General features: G+C 35.5%; 1 protein-coding gene across 3 annotated transcripts in view; it reads right to left on the reverse strand.

Moving 5' to 3' along the window:
* The window catches only part of CARNMT1 (carnosine N-methyltransferase 1), a 40,367-nt gene that overhangs the window by 12,288 nt on the left and 2,889 nt on the right, over positions 1–25,190 (reverse strand). For all 3 annotated transcript variants that reach the window (XM_033440260.2, XM_033440259.2, XM_033440261.2), the window contains exons 2-6: positions 19,727–19,922; positions 18,720–18,883; positions 5,834–5,974; positions 4,708–4,886; positions 2,573–2,686 (exon numbers count right to left, since the gene is read on the reverse strand). In XM_033440260.2, coding sequence (XP_033296151.2) covers positions 2,573–2,686; positions 4,708–4,886; positions 5,834–5,974; positions 18,720–18,883; positions 19,727–19,922 — 794 coding nt within the window. The remainder of the gene's footprint in view (positions 1–2,572; positions 2,687–4,707; positions 4,887–5,833; positions 5,975–18,719; positions 18,884–19,726; positions 19,923–25,190) is intronic.

Consider the following 25,190-nt stretch of genomic DNA (forward strand, 5'->3'; position numbering starts at 1 on the left):
TTAAGGGGTACTGATCACCATGAAAAACAGTTGCACAGGATGCACAGGCATTCTTCTGCATTTTGCCAGACCAGAGCCTTTCCCAAAGGACATATGCACAAGAGTTCCCTTGAAAAGCTCACTAGTTTTCCAGAACCTAGGAAACATTAAAGTGAATACCTTAAATACCTCTTAAAGCATTTTATAAATTAATAATATTCCCAACTCTAATCTCATATAATGTCGCAAATTTTTCATTACAATTTAACTTCCAATGTAACTTTTTAGTATTCCAGAATGGCTAGCAGTTACCTCTCTCATTACATATGAGTATGTTGACATTCTGGTCTATGTAAGCATGATTAGGGTGAAACTGTCCCCGAAGGGCTGGGGACACACTCTCAGTTTATAGATAAAACTAATTTTCCAAGTCCACATGGCTGAAGCCAAAACCATAGGAATGTTATGAATTTACCAATATAAATGCCATTTTATTAAGTCCCTTGGCAGCAAACTTCTGTGGCATCTTAACATTACTTTGATCCTGATTTCAAATTCTGAAACAATACATCCATTCATACACCTAACAGTTGCTAAATATTCACTCCAAGTGAGGAAGAGGCATTAGATTCCTGCCCTCATCAAGCTTAAAGACTAGTAGGGGAAACAAAAAGATGACTGACTATACCACAATGTGTTAAATGCTAGGGACAGGTTCTGTGAGAATATAAAAGAGAAATACAGGATATTTAACCCAATCTGAAAGGATCTCCTGAGCTGAGTGTTAAAGAGCACATAGGGAAGAGCCAAATGAAAACAGAGAAGAAAAAGAAAGGGCTTCCTAGGCCAGAGGACTAGCACCTGAGGTCAGGGCAGCGGCAGTAAAAAAGAAAAGAAAAAAGTGAAGCTGAGACACAAGATAGAAGAAAGATCACAAAGGGCACTATACATCCAGAAGAGTTTAGGTTACCAACAAAGTTAGACTTTTATGCAGGGAGTCTGTCAGGGATAGATTTGCACATTGGGAAGATCACTCTGGTGGTAAATGGAAAAACTGAAAGAGGTGTAGAGGGTTGAAGATAACTTGAAAGCAGGGATACTCTTAAGAAAACTACTGCATTAATCCAGGCAAGCAATGATGAGGGCCTGGACTGGGGCATTAGCACAAGGCTAGAGCAGTGGTTTTTGATCAAGGGTAGTTTTGCATTTTTGGCTGTCACAACTGGGGAAGTACTACTGGAATCTAATAGGTACAAGCCAGGGATGCTGTCAACCATCCTACAGTGTACAGGACAAACCCCCAACCCTCAAATGACTGCATAGTCAGAATAATGCTAAGTTATAGACTGACCCAGCACAAGCCTGCAGAGGTAGCTGATTAGGCATTCAAGGGGTTGGATGGGGCCTGTCAGCCTGTCTCTGCCATATATAAGCTCCACAACCTTTCTGCTAGTTACTTAACCCAAGATTCAGTTTCTTCAATTATAAAATAGCAATAATCCCATTTCAACATAGGGTTGTTTTGAGACTAAACAAGGTATTTTTAAGTGGCTAACATAATGCCTAACCCACAGGGAGCAAATACCCAGTAGGTAATGTTATCTGTCAATCATTCCTCAGGAAAAAGAATACTTTTCTTTTAAGGAAGACCCAAGGTTAGAGATATTTGCTTCATATCATGGCTACAGTTTACAGCTGCTCTCACCTTTCCTATGGACTTCTAAAGAGAAGTCTGGAAAAGACCTACTACTACCTGTAGGCTTAGTCCTACTGGCTAAATCTCTGGTAAAGTCAAATCATTAAAGAGAGCACGTAACAGAACCCACCAACAAAACTACACCAATACAGAAGACACCAAGGACTCAATGTTTATCTGACTTTTATGTAATATAAAGTCTTCCTTAGTATGGATTATATATCCTACTAAAAAAGACAAGTATATTTACCTTGATTATCATTATTCTCCCTTTATTTTAAAGGAAGAGTATAAAATTGGCAATTTCCCTAGGAAGGACCACGTCATACTCATTATTTGATTTCTAGCACGTGGCAATAGGATGCAGTAAAAAGGCTTTTGCATAAATTAAATTATATTTCTACCCTTTCTTAAACTCAAGGTAGTCACAAAAATTATCATACCTACTCTTTTCCTAGTATGTATATGTACTGGGGAGGAGGTTTCCAGGGGAGAGATTAAGTGCTTTCCCTCAAACGTTTCATTACAGAAATTAAAAAAGAACACTTCCTTCTTAAAGGAAGCGTTGTCTCCATGGAATGGAGGGTGGGGAAGATGAGGGAACGATTATAATCAAGTTAATAGTTAGCACCTCTTTGAAATTATGACTGCTGTGAGACCGACCTAGTATGAATATACAAATTTTGGGGGTTCTACTGCTTTTGGAGGAACGAACTATGATTGGAGGAACTGTACCACTAACTAGAATGCAGTCTAAAGGAAACTGCAGAGGTTTTAAAACATGTATGACATAATTACAACTTCCGTGAACATTTAGTACTGCGAAGTTACCAAATGCAGAACAGCTCTAAGTACTCAGATTAATGTGTAAATTCTAATAAATACTGAGGAACTTACCTAGATTTATCCAAATTCCACCTGGTTTGAGTATTTTCCATATTGTGTCAATATAATCAATTACATTGTGAGCTGTGTCTATGAAGAAACAGGTAGCAATACAGTCCCAGGTACCTATTCAAGGAAAATCAAATTACTACATGTTATATTATTTTGCCTTTCTTTTAATGAATTCTATAAAGGTACCAGTTACCTCTTTACAGACTATGAATATTTCATTTAACTGCAGGGGTATAGAAGCTAAACCCTTCCAATCAACTGCTATAATCAAGGCTACCAAATAATCATTTATGAGATACTTTGTAATTCATAAGAGCTTTTATTACTAATTTGATAAGGTAATCAATTTGGAAATCATTTTTGATAATCTATATCACTATATCCTTACCAAATAATATTTATAAGAGTTTTGTTTATAATCTTTTCAACTTCTAGCCTTCATTTTAAATCAGTTAAGATGAAATAATATCTGAATTTTAAGTTGTGATTTAAACCAGTGTTAGCTACCAATTCCGGAAGGTTTCAAAAAGACTGCATGCATTTGCTGCCAATTGAGAAATGAATGGCATCAGAATACAGAAGCGTCCACCAGTACTTGGGAGAACTGCCAGTTGAAAAGGGGGATGGGGGCAGTCGGCAGCAGTGGGTGGGAACCCAGCAGAGAACTCTGTTTGCCTTCTGGAGGCTGTGGCCTGGCACAGAGACAGAAGAGACTGCATTGAAGGTGGCTGTCTGTACAAATAAGGCACTTGATCCAACTGCGGATTACCTTCACCATCTCCTCTTTCAAACCTGCTCCAGAAGAAAGTCACTTTTACTTGATAAAGCAATGTTTTCCATTATTTCACTCCTATTTTGAGACCCTGCTCCCTAACTTACACCCAGCACCTAACACCTTCTATCTCCCTCCTTCTACCTTCAGAGTGCAGGTTTTCACAAGGTCAGCGTTCAGGGAAAAACAAACAAAAACTTTACTATCTTGTTCCTCTCCCGCTCTAATCTCTCCAAGGCCTCCCATTTCTCTCAGAACACAATTCAAAGTCTTCGCTGTGGCCTACGAGTCAGCCTCACCAAACCCACTCCAACCTCATCTCCCATCATTTGCCCACTGCTTATCAAACCCCAGCCAAACTGACCCTCTTACTCTTCTTGAGCAGAACAAGCATACTTCCCACTCCCTAATCTTCTTTCCTTTGCCATTCCCCCACATATCTGAATGGCTTGCTTCTTCATTCCTTTGAGGTTCTCTGCTCAATCTTTCTTCTTAAGTTCCCCTTTTAGAAAGATCTTCCCTGGGAATTCTATATAAACCAGCAGTCTCTCCCCAGTCACTCATTATTCCCTTTACCCTGCCTTATTTTTTCTTCCTCACAATATTAATTTGTTATCGCCTCTCTCTCCGAACTAGAATATGGGTTCCCTGTGCACAGGGGCTTTGTTTTGCTCACTGCTCTCTTTGCAATGCCTGCTACTTAGCAGGTACTCAACAAATACCTGTTAAATGAATGAACTTGCTGACCCCTCAGCCTTCTATTTTTTTTTCTTCCTTTTATTGCCAATCCCTCTCTCCTCTTTCCCCATTATCATCTCCCTTTCTCTAATGCCTAGCTCAAATTTCTTCAACATTTTGCCAGGCTGAAGTCCAAACTTCATAGCCTGATTATAAAGGTCATCCACAATCTGGAACCAACCTACTTCTCTAGCCGTATCGCCCATTAAATCCCCAAATGTCCTTTTTCCTTCCAGTAAGGCTATTCTACCATCCCCGATTACCTAACTCATTCATATCTTTGTACCTCTGAATGCCATTCCTCCCTATCCTTCAAGTCACAGCCTCTCCACAAAGAGCTCACTTCTCACACTAACCTACTTCCATCTTTATTGTATTCATTACTCAACCTTTGTTTACATGTTGTCTTATATTAATAGACCCAACAGATTCTAAATTTCTTAATTGTGGGATCTCATATTTCTTTATATTTCCCATCACTGCCTTATACATAACTTTGAAAATATTCTAAATTGTCGTTGAAGTATACCTTATATTCTATCGTCAAAATGAATGACCACAACGCTGGCCTAGTATAAAATTAGCTCATTAAATTTAGAATAAAGCACGTGATCTTTGGACTTACTGCATTCTGAGTATATCTCCTGAAAATCTCCTGCTGTCATAGAAAAGTTAGAACCGGGAGGAAGACTGTGGGGGTCAACATCAGGGAAAAAGATGGGTCGAATCTGATCAGCTGACCTCCGGTTATTGCTAAACTGATGAATCCAGGGATAAAGCTTATATTTATTAATTTCAGAACATCTGCAAAATATGAGCATAAAATTCAGTGTTAACTAAATATTTTACCAGGGAAATCTACTTTAAACACTAAAATATAATCTGTTTGATTGAAGATTTACTTATATAATTAATACTTAAAAGTGTTACCACTACACTCCACCCAATTATCTGAAACTCCACATAGGCATGTAGATGAGTAACCAATCACGGATTAAAACACAGAAACAAAATTAAGGTAAATTCAGATATATAAATGTGCTATTTTCACTCAAATTTTTAAAAATATATCACTGAAACTCAAGCTCAAGTAAAAAAGTCTAAGTATTTTTTTCAAAAAAGGTATGGGTTTTGTTTGTTACCTAATTATTTTAATTATTTTGTACAACACTCTCCTTTCTACCTTCTCACTATCCCCTCACACTGCTATCAAGACAACACATTATTTAAACAAGGCAGCTATTTATTTTTTTCTCTAACACACCTCTTCTCACTTTAAAAACTCTTTTCCACTACTTTCTAAATGAGGCCACAGAAGTTCTGCGAGATCTTTCCAACTCAGATATGTGAGCCATTTATAAGAATTTGACTAAGAAAAAAATTATGATTGCTACATTATAATCTTACTCCACTAAAGAAACAAAGGGGTGAATAAGTTTAAGGAACAATAAGAAAATACTCCTTCCAGGACAATACTTAGCCCAAAATTCTGCAGAGAAATCATTTCAGTTTCATGGAGTACCCAATCACTTTTTAAAATATCACTTACCCATCCCGTTCAACATTCTGTTAACTAGGCAACTCATTAAAGTAGTAATTGTATAAGCAATTTAATTTTAATCAGAAACATTTATGATATATACCATATTTAAACACTACGTACTTATCTTCAAATTCAGAATTCTGCAAAAATAGGTAAGTCAATCTGATTCTGAGAAATTACTATTTCCAGCAAAAAGTAAATTAAATACCTGTTGAGTACAAAGTTGGAAGAAAAGAGCATAAAAAAACTCCATTCATTTCCTTGACAAGCATAACCTAGCATAGCTATTTCCCAGGCCAGTCTTCCTAGTCCAGCACCAGGTACCAGAATATTTACTTTAGAAGGATCCCTGAAATGAAATAAGGCAATTATGTCCAACCCCTCAAAGAAAAGGGGAAAAAAAAATAGACAAAATCCATATTAACAACTAAAAACTTAAGATATTTAGTAAGAATAAGCTCACTCAAGACTCTGACTTCTTAAATTTGAGAAATACTTCTAAATATCAGTGAGAAATAAGGATATAAAGAATTATCAAATGTTCAGTTGTTGTTTTAGGGTTTTATCCCCAAAGTATTATTTTTAAGAAGAAAAAGGAGTCGCCTTATATCCAAGACTTATGAAGACACTCATATTCCTAGTAGCTATCACCTATCTGGGAAGACAAATTATTCCAAAAAGGATCCCTATACATACAAAGAGACTGAACAAAATTATTTTAGCATATGAGACAGTCAAACAAGACATAACTTTATTTCTGAATTCTATAGGTAATACAATGGTTTATGTGACCAAATTAAGTACAAGCAGATCTTAATGTGTCAGGTCTCTCCTTAAAATTTTATATATTTCAATTGGCAAAAGAAGCTGGAGCTGGGATATTCTCATGGGGAAAATGGGGAACTGCCTTCTAATTGAGCATATATGATGGCAAACATATCACACCAAACCAGAGGTTCACAATCAAACTGTTCTCCACTTATTAGCATCACTCTACCATCACAAATTTCCTTTACTGTAACATCTGTCATTCTATTTTCAGACCACTGAAAAGCCTTAGCAAAGCAAAGACTTTTCTCAGTACTTCTGGCAAATCAACATAAGCCTAAGGGAACTAAAATGTGTTCTTGTGAAAAACCAGAGAAAAATGTGTATAATCAGCTGTCATTGTGTCAATTAAAAAGGAATTTCATTATTGTCTGTATTCCCCAAATTTAGCTCATAAGTCAAATCCGATTTCCAAGTCTACTCCCATGAACAATTCTTTTTTATCTTTAAACTGTATGGGCTTTAAGTCTGATGTGCTCCAAATGGCAACAGGACTTTTTACTAGTAGCCCATATGATAACCTTCAGCATTTCCCACTTTGAAATGAAAAGAAACAAATAGAACTATGGGGCTTCTGAAAATTCAGTCTACAAATACAGTAACAAGGGAATTTGCCCAGCGTCCTTCAATCTTAAATATCTATATATGGAACATGTATTTGTATAAAAATCGCAACAAAGTCTATTTAGTCTGTTTTACTGCTGAATTTTATATATACAATAAGGCATAAACTGAAATTTGTTAAAAATGATTTCTGACAAATAGGCTTAATATGATTAGTAAGATATTCTTTAATACTTGACATGGACAAACTAATGCCAAGGTGCCTTATAATAGTTTTCACTAAAATAAAATAGAATGTTTCCTTTTCACTCCAGACTATATGCAATATGTTTGTATGTGCGAACACTAATTTTTAATAAAGAGAATGGGTACGTGCTCTCATTCTGTTCAGGCCTACCTATATCAGTTATCTAACATGAACATATATTTTTAATACTAGAATCTGAAAAACTCCTAGCTGTAGGACTCTATGCTAGCCCTTGTATAAAGGACCGGCCACTGTCATTTTCTACTCCCCACCAGACCCACCACAACACTTACTCTCCAGAACTACTACCTCTTTTCTTTTCCCAGTTCCTACTTGCCCAATCAAAATCATGTTTTTTTACAAGTGGCTGTTTTCAGCTTAGATTTTTTTTTAAAAATCAAGGTAATGCAACAGAAAGTAAAAGGATCTGGAAGTAAATTCATAGAGTATTTAAATTTTTAGAAAAACAATCACTAATAATCAATTTCTGAACGGCTCATAATCCGAGTAAAAGATTACCATGCAGAAATTAGAAATCATGTCAAACTTAAGGGAAAGTTGTGTTAATAACTGTACTAATATTTATTTTGTTCACTTAAAGAAAGTGAACTTTATGATAGCTATTACCAAATACTTCCAAACTGATCAGGCCTATAGAACTCTTTATCGCTACCTTGTGGCAGAAAGTTTCTATATAAAAATGCTATTAAAAGGCTGTCATAAAGCCATGGAATACAGAATACATCAAGCCTTACCTTAAGAGTTAGTAGAGATTACTACAGATCTATCAAGAGTTAGTAGAGATTACTATAGATCTATCAATTATTTGTATTACAGAAAGAAAAAAGAAGGATTTTAGTGGGAATATTAAAGGAGACACATTAAAACAAATTCTCTAAGAACTGAAAAAATGATCAAGAATCAAGCACTGAATGGGAGAATTCTTCCCCAAATCTTTGTTCTTAGCTAGATTTTTTTCCCCCAATTGGGTCTTCATATAAGGGATATTAACAGCATAAAAGAAAGTCTCTCTAAACACAATGTGTATAAAACTAAGGCACTCTAAAAGGCATTTTCTAGTATGAGTTCTTATAAAGTCAAGGGCATTTCTACTCTGTGGAGAATAAGAGACATATAAGTCTAAGTATAGACCTTAATGGTGAACTGACTCAAACTTAGAAAACCGGGAATAGAGCCATATGACTAATATGTGCCTCAGTAATCAAATGTTGCCTGTTTGAGATTCTCGGCAAAAAATTGGCAAGCAAACAGTTTATGTAGTTATTAAGGCCCAACTATGGAGAAGCAGGATATTCACTACAAATTTAACACCTCTGATAATAGTGGGAAAAGTTTCAATGGTTTCCCAGACAAGCAAGAATGAAGACGACAGAGAGCCCCTGTGTGTCTGAAGAGGCCGTGGATCATGTTTGCACCAACCTTTGTGATCCAACTATTTTACCAGCAGGAAATGTTGTTCTTGAAAGAAGTTTCCTTTATTGTACACAGAATGATTTTTGCATAGCAGCTGCAAATCAGCAAATTCCAACACACAAAATTCTTTTTCTCGGTGTGTCAGCAGAGTGACATTTAGCTGACCCCTGGTGATAGGAGTATGCACAACTTTCAAGCATCAAAAGTGCTGGGTTCTATTTGAATCACAGCAATTCACATGGTAAAACCCACAACTCATTTGTGGCTACTAAATACTCAAAATGTGGTTAGTTCTAATTGAGATGTGTTTCAAGTATAAAATAAATACCAGATTTCATAGACTTAGTATAAAAAAGGAATGTAAAATATCTCATTAATAATCTTGTATACTCATTATATGTTAATATATTTTAGATATACTGGGTTATTAAAGTATATTATTAATTTCACCTGTTTCCATTTACACTTCTTATGTGACTACGAGAAAATTTAAAGTAACACAGGCAATTTGCATTGTATTTCTGTTGAACAGTGCTGGTCCATACAGAGAAATCATAAAAACACAATTCTGAGCAAAAAAACAATTGTGAAATGACACCACAAACCATTATATGACCTTTTAAAACACACAGAACACAATGTGTTGTTTATATACATGTATATAGACACGTAGCTAATGCAGGAAGGTAAGATTAGAGTAACAAATTTATATTAGTTGTTATCTCTGGAAAGAGAGAAGAATGTGCTCTGTATTGTTTGCAGGGCAGTTTCAAGTGTATCTGTAATGTTTCTTTTAAAAAATACAGAAAAAAGAGATCTGAAGCAACTATGGCAAAATGTCAAGGTTTAATAGAGTTGGATGTTGAAACACTTTTTATTCAAACTAGAAAGTGGGTTAGAAATCAGAATTAGTGTCTAGCCCCTTCAAAAATATGGTCCCAACTTACTTATCTACTCCCAATAAAGAACTCCATATATCAGCAAGACAACTTCTCATCCATTTCAGAAAACACTTTCTCACCTTAATCTTTAAAGCTCCTATAGAAACTGAGCTTAAATTATCACTGAATCTATAAAGTCTTTCTTTTTCCAAATATCCCAGGCAAAGCTTTAAGTCACTTCTCAATGCTTTCAGTACTTCATTCATATCTCTATTATAGTTTATATACCTAGTTCATCACTTCGCTTCTTTCATTTAATACAGGGGTCAGCAACTATGACCCACTAGCCAATCACCTGTAGTTGCAAATAAGGTTTTAGAACACAGCCATGTTCAGTCATTTATGTATTGTCTATGGTTGCATTCCCATGACAAGAGAGCGAAATAGTCAGTCCCCAGAGACCATTTTGCCTTCAAAATCTAAAATATTTTCTAGCTGGCCCTTTAAGAAAAAGTTTACCAATCCTGATCTAATGTATCTTGAACTTCTTTCCCAATCTGTGCACAGAGCTTTCTTAATCTGTTTTATGACTGAATAAGTAGTCCATTGTAATACTGTATAATAATGTATCAAAATTTGATAATTAAGGACAACTATATTGTTTCCAATCTCTTGTTATTATAACATTAAAACTAATATCCTTGGCATAAACAGTTTCCCTCATGTACCTCTGTGGATAGCTTTCCCAAAACTGAACTGCAAGGATCAAAAGATATGCATTTGAATTTTGTTAAAATTACCAAGTTGCCCTCCATAAAATTTTACTAATTTATTCTTCCATCAGCAACATGTTTCCTCACACCTTCAGTAAGTTATATAACTTTTAAATCTTTACAATATAATGGATGAAAATGGCATCTTAGTGTGTTTTTTTTGTTTTTTTGTTCTGTTTTTTTTTGCGGTACTCGGGCCTCTCACTGTTGTGGCGTCTCCCATTGTGGAGCACAGGCTCCAGACGCGCAGGCTCAGCGGCCATGGCTCACGGGCCCAGCTGCTCCGCAGCATGTGGGACCTTCCCAGACCGGGGCACGAACCCGCGTCCCCTGCATCGGCAGGCGGACTCTCAACCACTGCGCCACCAGGGAAGCCCCTTAGTGTGGTTTTTACATTTGCATTTTTGTATGAGATTAAGCACCCTGTATTTCTTTTTCTGTTTACTATTTACACTATTTTTCTACTAGGTTATAGTCTTGAATTGTTTTTCCACTGAGTTATTACTCTAGATTTGTAAGCACTTGAAATCCTGGAATGTAGGTGCTTGAGATCTTGATTTGAAAGAAATCTGAAATATATATCTGTCTTTGTTCTAAGAGGACTTTCTGGATAGAAAAAAGAGACTATTTTCAGTCTCTAAACTACTTTGGCATTATTTGGCAATCTCCATTTGCTCTTTTAAAATGGTTTCTTACAGCTAAAAATAATCCTTTTAAAATGTGTAAATCTTAACAGTTACTATCTCTGATAGATTAAACAATATGATTTTTTTTAATCCTTTTATAAATTATAACTTACATTCTTTATTTCAATCTAAGTGAAAAATGCTTCTTTAAAGCTCAGCATATTTCTTCCTAGTGCTCAACTATAGAAGAAAAAATATATTCAATATAGTCAATAGTATATCATTGTCTTCTTGAAGTGTCAGACATATACTGAAATGCAAAGGCATAATAGATTTACCACCCACAAACAAAATATCACTTCAAATTCTTCTAAAATAGAATGGGTTAACAAAATTAAGCTCTAGAAAGTACAGTCCAGAAATTTTCAGGATTCATTAAGAGAATATGATTCTACATGGTTGTGATTTCCCATTTCAAATAGGACTCGTACCTAAGAATCTCTCCTTAGCAACTATAAACTTTATGGCACTAAATTCTTGAGCTAATAACTACTGAAGTGTTTGGCATTCAGCACAATTAAAACAGCATTTCCTTAATTTAAAAATAGACCCCAATATAGATGTTAATCTGTGGCTTCAAAGCTGCTTGTACTTGTAAACTCAGACGCTTAAAAATTCTAAACAGGAACAAATTGGACAAACTGATAAGACAAATATGCTTTCATAGGAAAAATTATTTTAATGATCACAAGTACAGTTAATTTATGCATATTTAGGTATATTGTTTTTTGCAGACAGCTCAGTTAGAAAAGGCCTTTATTGAAATTTCAAAAAGAAAAGAACACAATCCAAAGGCTAGCTGACATAAATGTAAGTCAAATTCAGCCTGAGCGTAAAAATATAAAATTCTCACGTGCTTGCTGTGGCACAAACAGAATCCTAAAAATTTATCTGAGACCCAAACTTAACCAGGATTTACCTAGAGTCAACCTGGATTCTGAAGGGCTATAATTATTTCCCTTTTCCAGGACTCGGAGTTTACTTTTTATGGCAAAGTTATAACTTTAATACGGATAAAGACTTTGCTGTATTTTATTAGGTTTATTTTTTACGTTTTTTTTTTAATAGCTCATCTTATCTATTATAAGGAAACCAATCTAAGTTTAACAAGCAAAACAAATGACATAGGAAGAAACATGTAAATTTTCCATTGGGTACCAGAATGCCAAAAATAAAGTTTGATATTTTGGTGCACTTCATTTAAAGTTCATGTATCAATGTCCACTTTTATAACATTGATTACTTTCAGGGAACGGAAATGGGTAGCTGGGTAGGAAACTTTATATCCTTTGAAACCTTTAAAATTTTGAACCCTGCAAAATGTTTTACCTATTCAAAAATTTTTTCAATTATTTACTTATTTTAAAGAAACATTAAGAGTTAATGTTAGAAACACTGAGTGAATTCATCCTTTTCTCACCAGTCTACATTGTATCTGCCAACAGTAATAATAATAACAACAACAATAACAGGGACTTCCCTGGTGGTCCTTCCAATGCAAGGGATGCGGGTTTGATCCCTGGTTGGGGAACTAAGATCCCACATGCCGCGAGGTAACTAAGCCCACGCACCGCAACTACTGTGCCCGTGCGCCACAACTAGAGAGCCCACACGCCACAATTACTGAGCCTGCGTGCCACAATGAAAGATCCCACGTGCTGCAACTAAGATCCAATGCAGCCAAAAATACATAAATAAATTTTAAAATAATAATAACAATAACAGATAAATAATAGTAAAATAATACTTGTGCTAGTTCAGTAAGTACCTTTAACAATGACATGCCTTTTTAGTACAGCTAACATTGTTACGCTGACTGGATACCATGGTAATACACATGATTCAATGATCACTGAGTATGAACGAATCATGTTTAAAGTGCTAGAAATTATGCTGACTTAAGCATTTGGCCTTCCAAAAATACCCAAACTTTTGTATACTCCAACAGTAAAAAGTCTTATCTCACAACCTGCTTTTCAGAAACAAAGATATTTTGAATTTTGAGAAATACCTGGATTTTATGTTTACAAAAGCTATCAAACTATATTATGCATTATTTTATAAACAGTATATACATTGAGAGAGTGCACCAAGTAGGAACTTTAAGAATATATTTTTGGAAGCAGCAATATTTATAAAAGTTCCTTAAACTGAAAACATATATTTATAAAAAGTATGAAAAATAAGGAAATAATGAGACTAGATTATAATTCTAATAGTTGTAAAATATTTAAGGTAAGACTATCGATAAAAATTAACAAAAAAACTTGTAACATTTATTAAAGTAAACAAAGGTAGGCTTTAAGAATAGAAGAAAATTAATAGAACAAAGGAAAAAAAAATGATCATTTCATCTGACACAGAAAAGGTATATGACAAAACATTCTTTCATGACAAAAACTCTCAGGACAACAGGAATACAGGGAAAATTCCTCAATATAAAAAAGGGTATTTATGAAAAACCCAGAGCTAAATGCCCCCTTTCACCACTGCTATGTATTGTTATGTACTTCCAGAGCTATTTAAATGGGAAAGGAAGAGGTAAAAACTATATTCACAGATGAGATGCTCCTATATGTAGAAAAACACAGAATCCAGAAGAAAGCTACTAGAGCTAATAAACAAATTAAGCAGTTGCAGAGTACAAGATGAACACATAAAAAAGTTAGTTGTTTCTATACATCAGCAATGAACAATCAGAAAAGGAAATTAAGAAAACAATTCCATTTACAATAGCATCTAAAAGAATTTAAAACTTAGGAATAAATCTAAACAAGGAGGTGTTACATTGAAAACTTGTACACTGAAAACTAAAAAACAAAGCTTAAAGATATTAAAGAACACCTAAATAAATGGAAAGACATCCTGTATTCATGGATAGGAAGATTTAACATTATTAAGATATCAATACACCAAAAACAATCTACCTATTCAACACACTCCCTAACAATATTCCAATAGCCTCTTTCACAGAAATGGAAAAACTGACTCTGAAATTCATATGGAATTGCAAGGAGCCCCAAATAGCCAAAACAATCTTGAAAAAGAATAAAATGTACGAATCACACTTCCTGACTTCAAAAATTGCAAAGCTACAGAAATTTAAATAGTATGGTACTGGCAAAGGGCAGACACATAGACCAATGGAATAGAATAGAGAGTCCAGAAATAAACCGTCACATATGGTCAATTGATTTTCAAGGACAGTGCCAAGACAATTCAATGGGGGGAAAAGACAGTCTTTTTAACAAATGGTGCTGGGAAAACTGGATATTCACATGTAAAAGAATGAAGTCAGACCCTTACCTGATACCATATGCAAAAATTAACTCAAAATGGACCAAATACCTAAGCTTAAGAACTAAAATTATAAAACTCTTAGAAGAGAATATTGGGGAAAATCTTCATGACACTGGATTTGGCAATGATTTAATGGATATGGTATGAAAAGCACAGGTAACAAAAGAAAAAAACTGATAAACTAGACTTCAAATTATAAAAGTTTGTACATCAAAAGACACTATCAAGAAAGTAAAAACAGCCTACAGAATGGGAGAAAATATTTGCAAATCATATATCTAACAATGGATTAACACATGCAAAAAAAGAAAGAGAGTCAAATCTTATCACACAATCTTATCTATGAAAATCATCTTCAATCCAGACATAATAAAGTATAAAAATGCATTAACAAAGCCTATGGACAATAAAAATGTAAATTAAAAGCTTGTCAAGTGAGTACTATATATGTCAAGCATTTGAAATCTGAAATCTGAAATATCTGTAGTTGAATATTTGAAATCTGCCTAGCTTTGAAGCCTAAGAATAAACTTCTTTCTAGAAAAAACACGTCACTAAAAAACTTCTTTCTAAATCGTATCTGCAGAGCACACACAAAAAGGCAGTGAATTATTACCGATTCTACATCTGAATCTTGTACATTAGATATCTGGACATGCAGAAATAAGCAGTCGTCTTTTTTTTTCTTTTTTAAGTCTGACAACATGGCTGAAATAATGATAAATTCAATTGTGGGGTGTCCAAATTTACTCGCTTACTGAGCTATTTCTGGGTCTCACACCCAGAACCCTATACACTTGACTGAAGAAATATTTATAGAATTGAACATCAGTAGTGTCATGACTTCATCAACAATGGAATAAAAATTATGAAAGCTTTAAGTGATTAAAAAAATCAAAAGTATACAACGAATCTATTATCCCTTCACCTGTGTGTTCAGAACATAATTACAGCACAGCATGCCAAAAAACTACTGGTCACAAGCAGAAATACATTGGGTGATTTTCATACTTATTCAGCTAAAGACAATCTACATGGCACACAGACATAAAAGTATTCAAACAAGGTGGATCAGCATCCATTACATGTGAAAGGCTCACTAAATAAAACATATTTTAAAGTCTTTCAATGGGCTTATCAACAGACTGGCATAATAAAGAATCAGTGAAGTTCAAGTGAAGTCAATAGAAATTATCCAAACTAAAATATAAAACGAGTTAACGGGGAGGGGCAATGTAGAAAAAGAGCCACTTGAAACCTGAGAGACAATAGCAAACAGTTTAATATACATGTAACTGGCATCCCTAAGAGAAAGAAATAGAGAAAAAGGTAGGAGAAACATGTGAAGAGATAAGAGCAAAGAATTATTGATTCGGTGATATCTATCTACTCAAACCTCCAAAAGCAAAGCCAACCTCAAGTGGGAGAAACACAAAGAAAACCACATCTCATCACACTGCTGACAAAGGTGGGGAATGGGGTGAAGAGAATGGCAAGTAACTGTTTAATGGGTATGGGATTTATTCTGGGTTGATGAAAACATTTTAGAAGTATACAGAGATGATGGATGCACAATACTGTGAATGTACTTAATGCCACTGAATTGTTTCCTTTAACATGGTTACTTTGAAACCACAATGAAACAAATCCTGCCAACAACGTGAGTGAGCTTGGAAGTCAATGCTTCTACAGTCAAGCCTCTAGATGAGAACACAGCCCAGCAGACATCTTGATTACAGCCTTATAAGATCCTATACAGAGAACTCAGTGAAGCCATGCCCAGACTTTTGACCCACAGAAACTATGAAATAATAAATATGTGTTGTTTTAAGCAGTTAAATTTATGGTATTTTGTTGCACAGCAACCAATATACATTTACCTTTCAGATGCAGCAATCCCACATCTAAGAATTTACACTAAAGATACATCTCCAAAAATACAAAAATATACAGGCACAAGGTTATTAACTGTAGCATTATAATTGCAAGATACTGCCAGCTACTTCACTTAAATAACCAAATATAAGAGACTGGTTGAAGTATTCTGAAACTGTTTTAAAAAAAAAAAAAAGATTGGGTAAAATTTCCATGAACTGATACAGAGCTAATCGAGGATTAAGTGGAAAAAGGAAAGTGCAAAATAAAATATATAGTATGCTCCATTTTGTGTATGAAAAAGGAGGTATTTAAAAAGAAAAAAGTACTTATCTGCTTACTTCCATAAAAAAAAAAAAAACAGGGACTTCTCCGGTGGCGCAGTGGTTGAGAGTCCACCTGCCAATGCAGGGGACATGGGTTCGAGCCCTGGTCTGGGAAGATCCCACATGCCACGGAGCAACTATGCCCATGTGCCACAACTACTGAGTCTGCGCTCTAGAGCTTGTGAGCCGCAACTACTGAAGCCCGAGCGTCTAGAGCCCATGCTCTGCAACGAGAGAAGCCCCGCAATGAGAAGCCCTCGCACCACAACGAAGAGTAGCCCCTGCTCGCCGCAACTAGAGAAAGCCCTCGCTCAGCAACAAAGACCCAACGCGGTGAAATAAATTAATTAATTATTTTTTTTTAAAAAAGAAGAGAAACAGTAACTAAACAGTAGGAAAACCAAATAACATCTTGATTAGAATCATCAATGATGGGCTAACAGACTTTGCATGTCTCTGAAGGTGATATCCTGAAAAGGATACAACATCAATTATCTATTATTTTGAGAAAGGACACATAATCTAGATCTAATCATGAAGAAACATCAGACAATATCAAACTGAGGAAGAGTCTATAAAATAACTTACTTGTATTCTTCAAAAATGTTAATGTCATGAAAGTCAAAAAAAAGGCCTAAGAACTGTTCCAGATTAAAGACATTAGAATTAAACATAACACAATATCCTGGATTGGATCCTAAACTGTACAGAAAAATAAGTGTCATAAAGGACATTATTAGGATAATTTATGCAACTTAAATATAGATCATTGATTAGAAAGCAGTAATCAAGTTTAAATTTCCTCAATCTGGTAACTGCACTGTATGCTTATGTAAGAGTATCATTGTTCTTAAGGAAAAAAACTCAAGTATTAAGCAGTGAAAAAGCATGATATATGGAAACTAATCTCTCAAATAGTTTAAGTAATTATCGTGTATATGTACGGCTATAGACTAACAAAGCGGGGAAGGAGAAAGGAAGGGAAATAGGAAAGGAAATAAAAAAGCAAAGGTACAATGCTAAGAATTGGTGAATTTAGGTAAAAAAAATACATGGGAGCTCTTTGTACAATTCATACAATTTATCTGTAATTTTGAAGTTATTTCAAAATAAAAAGTTTGCAAAAAAGAGAGGGAGAGAAGGGACACACACATATGTACGGAAATTTCTGAATGGATACATCCAAACTTAAAGATGTCAATCAATGAGGAGGGGAAGAAGATGAGGAAAAGGAGCCTCTCGCACTACAATGGTCCTTTTAAACAACAGACTGAACTCCACCCAGTGGTTCTCTTTAAATATATAACCTGTAAGTCAGGTTCCTAACCTGGGATCCATGGACCAAAGAGGTCTACAGACAGAATTCACTGTACCTATAAGGGGGTGGAAAAAAATTACATTTTCATTTCATTAACCTTTAACTGATTATTCTTTTGTCAATTATGAATGTAGACAACAAACAATAGTAGTTTTAGGAGTACCTGTAACTGTATCACCAATAGAAATCATATATATTTTCACTTCACATTAGCTGTTGAGATTCTCAAAATAGCATATACCATTTAGTTCTTTTCAAAGTACATTAACACTTCCTGCAAGACTTTTATTTAATGTGATACATGATAAAAAGCAGGTTACATAACATTTGCTTTTTAAGTATTTTCATAAGTATATTTCAAAATAACTGGTTTCTTTGTAATCCTATGGATGTTATTTTATTCCCTTATGTTATTCTGAAAATGAAAATTATGAGCTTCAGACTGCTCAAGGTTTTCATGGCATATAAAAGTTAAGAATCTGTTCTCTGAGCTATAGATCCCTCACTTGTTTACAAATATGCCATAATGAGGAAAATTAAAATAGTTTGCAGCTTTTTGCTCTGCTATAAAGCAAATTATAAAAAAAAATGTCGCTGATAATGAACATTCAATCTAATCTTCTCATTATGTAATTTCTAGATAGAGTAATTTCCGATAGTGCTAGAGCAATAATTATTCAAAACACTAACTGCAATCTCACACAAAGTACCCAAGAACAAATATAACAGCATACACCCACACATGAAAAAATACAGTCACACAGCAACTTGTAAAAATGAATCAACACGGTGAAATATCTCTTAGAGAAACTCAGTGCTTATATATCTTAAAGAAACTGGTTAAAAACAAGATACTATTTACCATCTCTCTTTTGGAAAATTTTTTAAAATTTCTTTAATGATTGGCTGGTAGCAGGCATCCCTTTCTGCTTTCCCAGTTTCACTCCAGTCTCTCACAAACTGTTTCAATGTGGATTTTAACTTATCCATGTCAAATGTAGATGCTGGCATAATCTTTCCATTCTCCTGTTTAAAAAACAGAAATCAATTCGTTTCTCAGAAAGTAATCAATCTTGAATATGATTAAATAAACATGCTACTAAGGGGCTTTATAGATGGTTTAGAGGGTAGGTCACTAGCCTTTCAACTCGACCGGGGTTCAAGTGCAGCTTGAGATTCTAAATGAAAAGAGTTTGGTGGTCTCACTTCTACCCTCAATACAGTATGGTCCATTAATCATGAAACCACCATATAATTAAGCAGTCTTTACTCAAGAGAGAACCAGAACTGAGCTGCTATGGAGACCAAATATTCTCTCCGTCTAAGAGAGGAAAGAAAGAGCCTCCAGGTCATTGATGGGGCAGCACGGAAAGGCTCACACTGGAGTGGCCCAACTGTATCTATCCTGTGGATACAAAAACAGGACTTCAGTTTCTATTACTTCCAGTCCCTTGAGATTTATAAGGGAAAATAATCTTTTAGAGTAAAAGATGAACATCAATAGATGCAAGATTCTGAAGATAATGTTTAGCAAGGGAAATTAATTTCACACAGCTCGGAAAGTTGTTGATAAAAATGTAAGTCACTAACTCCATATGCCACAATAGGCGGAACACTATGTGAAAAGTGTATCAAAATGCCCACAATTATCTTAGTACTTTTAGGGGAAAAAAATCAGTGAACAAATCCAGTTTCTGGCATACTGTTCTATTAAACCTAATAAAATGACTGAACATACAAGTGAAAACATTCTCTAAGTAGAGCCAATGACTCTTTCATTTCATAAAAATGAAATCCAGGAAGATAAAGATCTCAAAATATAGAAGTCAAACCCTAAAATAAAAACAAATAGAACAAACTTGCACATACGTCTTCTCCATATTCTTTATTTTCAAACATATGTATGCAATCATTCACAATGGTGAGTAGTATCTCTTGATTATGATCAACGCATTTCCGGATCTTGTCCAAGTGAAGAAGAAACTGCGGAAGTAGTTTCTGCTGATTAGCTGGGAGTGATCGAAATTGTCTTTCTGTTCGGTGCACTCGCTCATGCATACTGGTGCTAAAACATAAAAGGTGTTTTTTAAATTGGCAAAGAATTCTCACCAGAGGCCAATCTTATTTGAAGTTTCTCTTCCTGTACAATTATTTCCTTATAATGTTGGATACTGTCCAGTCATTTTCAATCTTTTGGTTTCTTAAAGGGTATCGATTTACGAAGTTTCGTATATTTTCATCTTATTACAAACTCTCTAAGCAACCAAACAAAAGACAAATAGTTAAAACACCTGCACCAATTAGAAGGGAGAAAAAAGGAAACATAAAGAGGATTAATGCACAACATGTTTATTTTTATGATTTCAATTTCCAAAATTAAAATTTTCAGCAGAACAGCTTTGATTTTAGAAATTTTAGATTTCTCCATCAAGTAGCAGAATACTGCTCTGAAGTTACTTTAGAATATATACAAAATGTGTTTTGAAATTATTAAGAGCCAACCAAGTTGAATTTTTTTAAATATTGTAAAAGATCTTATATACTACAAAAGTAGTAAACAAATGAAAAACTGAAATTCTATAGCTTTTTACATGACGATATTCACACTTTGTATTCCAAAAGTTTCCAGATAACTCTAACGGTCACTTTGAGGACTTTTTAAAGAAATAAAACCTAAAAAGAACATCATTTTTAAAAGTTAAATATTATACTCAAAATAAAATGTCATTTTACATCAATCAGATGGGCAAAATTTTAAAGCCTGACTATATGAAATACTGGTAAAAGTACGGAAGATTTAGAATATTTATATACTGATTGATGGTGGGTGCGTAAATTAGTACAACCACTTCAGAAAATTTAGCATTACCTAGTAAAGCTTAATATGCAGACTCCCTATGACCAAGCAATCGTACACCTAGACACATACTCAAGAAACTCTTGCAAACGGGCACATGACACATGAATAAGTCTCATCACAGCACTGTAAGAAATAACAAGCAAAAAATCTGGAAACAACCCAAAAAGTCTATCAGCAGTAGACCGAACGAAGAAAATACAGTATAGTTATACACAGAATACAGTTAATAAATACAGCTACACACAATAATATGGATAAAACTCAGAAACAAAACATATTGTAGGGACTAAACATATGTAGAGAAACTACAAGGAAAGTAAGGAAACGAAAATGCAGGAAAATGATGTCCTATGAGGGGAAAAGGATAAGATAATGTTCTTTCTGTAGACTGGGTGGTACGCGTTCACTACATCATTCTTTACATTTTACATATACAAATAAACAAATACATAAATGCATATGCTTCTTTTAAATGTCCTTTAGCATTTACTCAATATTAAATGGAAATGAAAAATATTCTTTTTCATTTGGTTGCCTGAGTCTCTCTATTTATCCAAATAATTCTGTCATTTTATCATATGTCAAATTACTGTATAATTTCTTTTTTTTTTTTTTTTTGCGGTACGCTGGCCTCTCATCATTGTGGCCTCTCCCGTTGCAGAGCACAGGCTCCGGACGCGCAGGCTCAGCGGCCATGGCTCACGGGCCCAGCCGCTCCGCGGCATGTGGGATCTTCCCGGACTGGGGCACGAACCCGTGTCCCCTGCATCGGCAGGCGGACTCTCAAACACTGCGCCACCAGGGAAGCCCAAATTACTGTATAATTTCCGAACAGTCATATTTAAAGAGGTTCTGAAGAAACTTGACAAAACTGAAGCAAAAACCTGGTCACATTTTTAGAAGATTGCGTGTGGTGGTATTCTAGGGGTGGTTAGGGATAATGTGAAACCAAGTAGGCAGTGGCTGCACTAATGTTTGCTTTTTTTCCCCCCTGGAGACAGTACAACAGAGAGCTCTGGAGTGTAACAGATCCAGATTGAAACCCAGGTTATGCTACCTATTCGCTTATGTGACCCTTGGCAAGTTACTTCCTTTCCCTGTGGCTCAACAGTCTCATATACCAAAACAAGGAAATACATAACAATGATGATGATGACAGAAGCTATGATTTATTGAGATTTAATAAATGTCAGGCACTAAACCAAGTCACTTAAAATGAATTATTCTGAAAAATCTCCATAAAACCCCACGAGGTAGACACCATTATACTCCTCTGCCTACTTAATGGATCTCATTGAAAGTGTAACAAAATAAAGCACACAACACACTTAGCCCAGTGCCTAAATCATAGTCATATGATTTTTATCATAGTCATAATTTATATAACTTAATGTGTACACAGTGAAAATACGAAAAATGAAGAAAAGTAAAAGTATTCAGGAGGAAAAAAATTCCTAATAATTCTTCTTCTAGAGGCAACCACTTCTAACTTTCTGGCATATTTCTCTCTGTTTAAGACAAAGTCATCTAACACCTTTCTAGTCAAAATGCGGTACAGACCACAGCAGATCACTTGGAAGTGGTTTGGAATGGAGAATCTCTGGTGCCATGCAAGACCTACTGAAATGTAATCTGCCTTTTAACAAGATCACCAAATGCTTCACATTCACATTAAAGTTTTAGAAACACTTGTAATTCTTCATCCTTATCGAAAGAATTTTCCCAGGTCAGAAAAAAAGTTCTCAAATATCTATATGACAAATGACTATAAGGGCTGCTCATCATCATCCCATCTTAGGCAACCAAAATTTACTTAGCTATTTCCCAAACATTGGGCATCTAGATACTTTCACTTGTCTATACAGTGAAATTCTGTGTTCAAAATCTGTCTATATTTTAGAAAAAAAAAAAAAATTACCACAAATTCCCAAAAGAATTACCAGACCAGAAAGATAAGTATTTTTAAAGCTCTTGATACAAACTGATTTTCAGAAAGATTTTACCAATTTACATTCCTATCAGTAGAGTATGACACTAAATAACTACTTAAAGTGGGCAAACAGCAGAGTTGCAACAGTTTACAATTCACTGTCAACAGGTTAAATAGTCTCACAGTAATCCTTTCCTAGAATTCCTCGGCACTGGATACCCCACCAACTCCCTCTCACCATGCCTCAAAACTCAGCATTTCCAAACTAAACTTAGCACACGTTCCACCAAAAAAACTTGCACATCTTCCTATATGGCTGATGTTGATGAATGGTACACCACACATCCACTCAAGTCAGAAATTAATGAGTCATCCTAAAATGCCTCTTCTCATAGCACACACAATCAAGAAGCCTGAAATCCTTTTGATTCTACTTCATAAAACTATCTACATATTCCCCCTCCTCCAATGCTTTACCTCGGGCCCTCACTATGTCTCCCAAAGATAAACTGAGAGGCCTGCTACCTACATATGCTTTCCCCAACCTAACCCCCTCCCACCTCCAATCAGATAAATTCTTCTAAAATACAAAACTCATCTTTGTCACTATTTAAACTCCATATTTCAGCATATGTAAAAAGCAATCAATAAATGTTCAGTTATGCTCCCTCGGCACCACTTCTGGTTCTCCTTGGAGACTACTTATTTCCATAAGTGCAGGGGAGTTGAGTAAGTTATGGATTGGTCAGAAAAGCCAATCCATATAAAAGTTCTGTTAATTCCATATAAAAGTGATGTAATGGGGCTTCCCTGGTGGCGCAGTGGTTAAAGAGGCCGCTGACCAGTGCAGGGGACACGGGTTTGATCCCTGGTCCGGGAAGATCCCACATGCCGCGAAGCAATTAAGACCGTGTGCCACAACTACTGAGCCTGCACTCTGGAGCCTGCGAGCCACAACTACTGAGCCGGCGTGCAACTACTGAAGCCCTCGCACCTAGAGCCCATGCTCTGCAATAAGAGAAGCCACCGCAATGAGAAGCCTGCGCATTGCAATGAAGGGTGGCCCCTGCTCGCCGCACCCAGAGAAAGACCGCACGCAGCAAGAAAGACCCAATGCAGCCAAAAACAACAACAAAAAGCCAAACCAAAACAAAACACAACAAAGAAAGTGATGTAACTACACAGAGCAGGATGAGATGCAGCATATCCCTTAACCCCTGGTTACTTAATGGTATGCAAAGCTGTCCATAACATACATCTACATACTCTCTTGAAATAAGTGAGGTCTTATCAAAGTTGAGAAGAGTCCAATCCTTACTATACTATTAAAATTGGGGCTAATTTCACTATTCTGTAAATGCTTACATTATCAATGTGTTTTAAGACAGTGGTGGGCAAGTTATGACCTCCTGGCTACTTGTCTGTTTTTGTAAAGAGTTCTACTGGAACACAGCTATACTCATTCCTTCGCATACTGCCTGTGGTTGCTTTCACACAAGCATACAGTTGAACAGTTTTAACAGAGACCTAGCTCTCAGAGCTTAAAATGTTCATTGCCTGGTTCTTTAAAGAAAGTTTGCCAACCTTAATTTAAAGGAATGTTTTACAACCTTCAGACTCTCCTTGGTTCTGAACTCAGTCAGCATTAAGAGGCTACATCCTTGGGCACCTAAGAGGAGAACAGAGTCAGCAGCCACATTTCCTCAAGGGTATCCCTACCTCCAGCTCTCTCTAGAAGGCTGATCTCAGCAGTGACCCCAACTCTGACTCAAAGTGGGTCCAGTGCTGGATCTAGCCAAGGGCTAAGGTCATAGACCCATTCCTCTGCACCTGCTGAACTATTCTACAATTCCAAACACGGAAGCATACCTTTTCAGAGGAGAGTCTGTCTCAATCCATTTAAAATATTTATTAAATGCCCAAGGTTAAAATTGTCTTACTAGTACCACTACTTACTAATGCAGGGTAAATTTTTAGTTAATGACTTTGGATTTCAGGCCAGACTCTACCACAATTTGGTCGTATAACCCTAGGCAAGGTGCTCACCATATCCCCTCACCTGTAAAAATGAGCTCTACATCTCAGTTTTTAAGATCTCACCTAACTGCTATTTCTAAAAGTAGGACATTTCTGACGACGTTTGATATTTCAAATGTAGTATTTCTTCTGTGAGTAGGTATCTCCATTCATAACAAGAGCAGTATTTTAAGGCTAACATTTTTTGCTATTCAGTACAATGCTATCATCATTTTTACGTCAGTCAGAATATGTCATCTAAGAATGATGTCAGAATATGTCATCTAAAATCTGTAGAAACTACAGGACTGGAAGCCACTGGAAAGATAATTCTTTTTTTTTGAATTTTATTTTTTTATACAGCAGGTTCTTATTAGTTATCCATTTAATACATATTAATGTATACATGTCAATCCCAATCTCCCAATTCATCCCCCCACCACCACTCCCCCCTGCTGCTTTCCCCCCTTGGTGTCCATACGTTTGTTCTCTGCATCTGTGTCTCTATTTCTGCCCTGCAAACCGGT

The sequence above is a fragment of the Orcinus orca genome, chromosome 6 (genome assembly GCF_937001465.1).
Source record: "Orcinus orca chromosome 6, mOrcOrc1.1, whole genome shotgun sequence".
NCBI classification, from domain to species: Eukaryota; Metazoa; Chordata; class Mammalia; order Artiodactyla; family Delphinidae; genus Orcinus; species Orcinus orca.